At 39.9% G+C, this 5793-nt stretch overlaps 1 protein-coding gene across 1 annotated transcript; it reads right to left on the minus strand.

Moving 5' to 3' along the window:
- Positions 1 to 862: 862 nt before the first annotated feature.
- Positions 863 to 4951, minus strand: LOC311288290 (adenosine receptor A2b). Its single transcript, XM_084405616.1, has 2 exons — positions 3956 to 4951; positions 863 to 2332 (listed from the first exon to the last, which is right to left on the minus strand). Exons 1-2 carry the CDS (start codon positions 4752 to 4754, stop codon positions 2004 to 2006), a joined length of 1128 nt encoding a protein of 375 aa, XP_084261742.1. The 5' UTR covers positions 4755 to 4951; the 3' UTR covers positions 863 to 2003.
- Positions 4952 to 5793: the final 842 nt, after the last annotated feature.

Here is a 5793-nt window from a genome sequence, read left to right on the forward strand (position 1 = left end):
GTAGGCGGCACCCGTTGGTTATTTCCACTTTTCAAATATTTTTTTTTTTTTTTTTTTTATAAATGCTTTTACGATCTGATATGCGAAAAAGGAGAAGAATGAGTTTGGAAAAAGGAGGATTCGAAATCGGGTCGATCATGTTAAAAGTTATTCTCCCCACCACTGCTCTTGGGTTTCTTTAGTAATTTTATCTGGCCCAACAGTCTCTGGGTGGAGTTAGTGTACTTTGCCATACCCTTTGCCAACAAGGCAGGATATTTGCACTTGAGTAACTCGATCCATAGCCTACATAATTGAGATTCCACACAACTAACAGCACTGATAAAAGTTGGAATCCCTTTCAAAATGATTCTGATGAAAGATAAAAACATTGACAGCCAATCAGAATCCATCCTGCTTTGAAGAGCTCGAGCGTTTAAAGCGACAGATGACAAAACTGCAGCTCGCTTATAATAAACAGAATGAAATCGTCCACTAGTGTATGTAATTATGGCATCTTTATAGTTATCGTTCTTGATGTGAACGAGCCTTTAGACTATGCCATGACACCTTGTTTTGTTTATCATTTCACAATCATACAAAAATGACCACAATGATTAATCAGAATCTAGATATCTATTTTTAGCACATATTTGATCAAAATACCCATTCATGCCCCTGAGCTGTACAGTAAACAGCCCACAAAAATGCAGCATATAGTTTATTGGGGTGCAGGAACATCTGCGGCAAACTTTGGCACATCCTACATATGAGGTTTATGGTCAAAATGAACCACTATAAATGTAATGTTCACGAATTATATATGAGCAGAGTAGAATGGAGAACCTCACTCCTCATATCAAGTTACATGTCTGAGTGCTCATGTGTGGTTTTTTTTTTTCTCACAGTAACAGGTATATTTCCTCAACTACTTGCTCTACAACACCTTAATGTTCCACAAAGCACAATCACTATACTACCAGCCAATTAAAAAGATGATATATGCCTTTTTTAGCAAGTCAATCATAAAACCAAAACAAACAGTGATGCTTTAGATAGTAAATAGGCTTTGACGCTTTATTTTACAACAATGAAGTCTTAACATTTCACAAACACATTTATAAAGCATATAAAAAATATATATTTACACATCAAAATCTTTTCAGCTTTTTGTAATCAATCATCCTTTCTGGGTTTTTAACACTCCCAAGTCATTAACAGCTCTTCATATGCACCCTCCACCACAGGATGTACTTTTTTTCCCCAATTTAAATTCATCATTCTGTAACAAGTGCTTATGCTAAAACGAACTTAAAATCCAGATTTACAGTTATGCTATTACAAAAAACATGCATAAAGCTTCACCCTTGAAGCACGACCACTTTATTCAGCATTCACTCCAGCTCCATATGGTTTATTTACAGTTCGGTAATGCTGGCCGTACAATGTTCCCCATGTCTGACCCTGACCAAAAAGCCAACTTAGTTGAACATAAAAATTAATGTTTGCTTCAGAGATGCAATGGAAATGTCATGAAACAGAAAAGGTTAAAGCCAAAAGGCATATTTGATCTGACCTTTACATTACGTACCTGGCTAATTACTTCCCCCTTCTGCATAAACTGCATATCTGAGATTTAAAGGTTAAACTTCCACAGCTGCTTTATATTGGGTTTACAAAAAGATAAGGAAATGTGTGCAAATGTTTCAAAGACTCTTGCGTGTTTAACCTGAAATGGCAAACAACAACGAAAAACCATTTCAGTTAAGATACAAGACTTCAATGAGGCTGAGAAACCAGATCTGAGTGAACATGAGAAGGTGCCATCAAGAAGTTAAAAGGCACAAATAGCATTAAACTAAAAGAGCATGAAGCTATGGAAATATGAGCGTTTCCGAATGCTAACTTGTGATTAAAAAGACACTTATTGGAGAAAACTCTGTCCGAGCCGGTTAATAACATATCAGTTGCACTCTTGACCAGGGCTTTTAAAACTTCATCAGATCACAAGAATAAAAGGATTCTCAAGCCGGCTCTGGTTCACGCATGTTGGTCTGATGTGGCATGAGCATTAGCAGAGTGAAGGTGGACGACACGCTAGAAAACCGCTCGTGGAGAGGGTTGTTACCGTTCCATCCAGGAATCACAGAGGATTCTACAGAGTTGAAGCAACTAGAGTCACTGTCAGAACCTGGACAAATTCCAAGACATAGTCTGTGAAGAACCAGATGGAATTTCCTTCTAAAGCTATGGTTGATCCAGAAGTAGAAGATACAATTGAGGAAGCCATTGGAGGTTGGTAACCACACAGCAATGAACTCAATCCATTCTGGGACACCACCTCCTGAAATCGCTGTGAACAAAGGACAATGCTTTAGGACTTATACTTGCTTTAATATGTTAGCATATGGGCACTATGGCCCTGTTTACACCTGGTATTAAGATTTGTTTTTGGTCGATCGGATCACAAGCGGACGGCGCTAAATACAGGTGTAAACATGGTCTAAAACGTTTTGAGCTAGTGCACTTTCGACCACTTCCAGAGGTAATCGTAAACGCATCCGACCGGATTGCTTTCATAGTGTAGACGTGTTCATGTGGTCAAAAGCGTTCAAATAGCCACAAAAGACGGCCTACTCTCCGCCTACTGAACGCGTATACATTATGGGAAGCGCGCTAGCCAAATGGGATTTAAACTTTGGCTAGAGACCCAAGTTTGGTTTGAAGATGAAAAACGTACCAAGCACAATGTTAACCATTCCTTATTTCTAAGACGCACTCAGTGTTCGGCGTGATCTTGTCGATCAGAAACAAAAGCTGCTGCTCTCCGTGTGTTTTTCTATGTTAATTGAATGAGCTTATTTCGTCCATTAGAACAAAAGATCTGAAAAGTCATTAACTCGTACAGTCTTACATTTACCTGCCCATAGATCCTCCCCTTGAAGAAATCAGGACAGGAGTGGTTGAAAGTGGACAAAAGAGACGGATTAAAAAAACAGGTGTAAATGGGAATGTGTCTCCCTTATCAACTTATGATTGGGCCTATGACATTTACAAAGCAATATCTAATCCAGACAGTCAATGTAAGAAATGTCTGACCTCAAGGTTTCCCCTTAGAGGCTCTGTACTACAGTCTATTTCTAAACACAAGTAAAAATATTTTTAAATACTTCGGTACAATTACATTTGGAAATTTCACTCCATTTCACTCAATGTTTTTGGCAACTTTATTCACCGAGTAAAACTGGCACACTGCCAACAGTATATTTGGCTCAAAACAATATTTGTTTTTCTTTGCACCTCTGCAGTTATTTAGCAGAAAGCTCAAGTTGCTCTACTCCAAACAACCAAAGTAGACGGTAACCAAGGGCTGTCAAACAAGTGCCATAAAAGTGGGCAATTTAAATACTATGTAGGAGGGCTTCTGTCTCCTTGTCTTGTCTTTCATCTCAACTCTCCTAGATCTCTGTGATTATCTCTTCATGTCAGCTGAAAACAGCAGCTGCAGTAAGCTAAGTTCATTGCATGCAGAGTCCTTCTCTTATCAGTTTTTTATTTTATTTTTCCCTCTCAAGTAAGTGATGGACCAGCCATGGGCACCATAGCCACAGATAAATGTAAATTTAAAAAGCATGGCAACTGTACAATAAGGTTCAATGTGTTTGTTAACATGAACTAACAATGGAAAATACTTCTAAACAGTTAAGAAATAAACTCATACAGGTTTGGAACAACTTGGGTGAGTAACGTTAATGACATTAACATTTTCATTTTTGGGTGACTGTGAGATTATTTAAGACAAAAAGATAGAAACATTGAAATTAACTACTTTTATGGTGGTTTGCAACATTAGATCAACGTTTATTTTTATTCTGTGTATAAAAGGGGAGGGGGGGGGGGGGCATTCTGCTAAACATCTGCTTTTGTGTTTGGAACAACAGAAGAATGAACAAATGATAATCAATCAAGATCTCACCATTGTAAAGCATGATGACCATGCAGGGCGTCCAGCAGGTGTAGTAAACGGTCATGACTGGTACTAGGACGCGTAAGGCGACTTTAGGCCTGTATCCTCCACCCCAGCTGTGTCTTCTCAACTTTAACCTCTGTCTCTTGGCGGCTATCCACAGTCTGATGTTACAGAAGGTCATGATGGCCGAGCACGGGAAGAAGATGAAGCACGTCAGCGTGAGGGAGTAGGTGACGTTGCTGGAGTACATGGGGTTGCAGACGAGAGACGCTCTGGAGAAGTGCACTTCAATGATGCCCGCTGGGAACGAGATGGGAACGAGGAGGAGAGGAGGGAAAATCCACGCGAACGAGATTAAAAGCAGCGCTCTTCTCCTGGTCAACACGGTGGAGTATTTCAGAGGGTAAAACACCGCGATGTATCTTTCCAGACTGATGGTTGCGAGAGTGTACATGCAGGTGGAATAAATAGTTGCGTTGAAAAATGCCACGACGTGACAGAAGGGGTCCGGGCCCTTGTTATATTCCTTCATGAAACTCACGCACAGATTTAGCGGCATGATAAGCAGTCCAAACGCCGAGTCCGCTCCCGTTAACGATAAAAGAAAGTAGCGAGAGTTTCTCGACCACCCCGAAACAGCTGAAGCTATGACCATCACTACAGCAATGTTTCCCAAAGTTATCATCACTCCCAAAACTGATATAATTACAATTTTAATGGGGCGGTGAGCCTCCAGTGTCCTCTGTAGATCCGTGACATTCAAGTCCACATCAGTTGGGATGGAGACGTTTATGTCGGACATCATGGCGCATTAATCAATGACCCATGGTGATTTGAAAAATCCTTATTTTTCAAACGTTTAACAAAGATCAACTGTAAGCGAACAAAATCTACATAGTAGACGCTGCCTCCAGGAAAGATGAACACCTGTAGTAAATCAAGCTCAGTCACGTGATGGCCACCCTGTTGTTAATTATCACATCCTTACAGCTGGCCCGTTTCTGAATGGAGCAACCCAGTCGTGTTTTTAAAGTCCCCATGAAATCAAAATTGAAGTTTTTTTTTGCTTACTTTTATTTGCTAGTGTGCTCCAAAACAATGACAAAATTCACATTTAGAAGATATTTAAGCATTCAAAACGTTAGTTCATTGCGTCTGTCACGTGACAAATGAACAGACTCGGAAGGTAAAGTAATTATTTATGTTCCCTGTAGGCTAAGAATATGATCGAGATTGCGTAGGTGGATGTGTTCGGGGAATTTGCCTGTTAAAAGTATAACATTTAAAGCCCCTTAAATGTACGAAGTGACTCGAAAAAAGATTTGTTAATTTTGATGAACGAGATCGAACAAGAGAGTCAGTAAAATGATCCGAACTTCCCATCACTACAAACCGTACAGTTTCTCACTTGGATATGGATTCAATACGGATCAATGATTTTGATGACATCACCCTACACTTGCAGCTTCTCATCAGATTTTCGGTCCAATCAAATGCTCTCTAGAATCTGCAGCATCCCGCCCCCAAATAGATACTGAAGCTGCTGCTAAAATCGATAACTTTTTCACACATTTACTTTTTTCTACATGGTGAAGTGCACTAGGGGATAGGGAACGATTCATATAGTGTAAATATGCTTTCCAATGGGGCAAATGATGTCTGGTTTCACGTTAGTGTCACACAAACCGCCACAGCATGCGCACAGTCTGCTCCGGTCGAACTGTGATATAAACGAAACGCTATTAGCTATTTTTAAGGAGAGGAGCTCTTCGATATGTCCCGCCCTATTTTCCTGTTTCCGAGGAAATTACGTCAACACACTGAATAATGCTGCGTGTTTCAAG

This window comes from Rutilus rutilus, assembly GCF_951802725.1.
Source record: "Rutilus rutilus genome assembly, chromosome: 3".
NCBI lineage: Eukaryota > Metazoa > Chordata > Actinopteri > Cypriniformes > Leuciscidae > Rutilus > Rutilus rutilus.

Coding starts and splice junctions, on each gene's coding strand:
- LOC311288290 (XM_084405616.1), bottom strand. CDS start 4,754: ATGATGTCCGACATAAACGTCTCCATCCCAACTGATGTGGACTTGAAT. Junction 2,333..3,955: donor GGTCATCATGCTTTACAATG/GTGAGATCTTGA, acceptor CTTTGTTCACAG/CGATTTCAGGAGGTGGTGTC.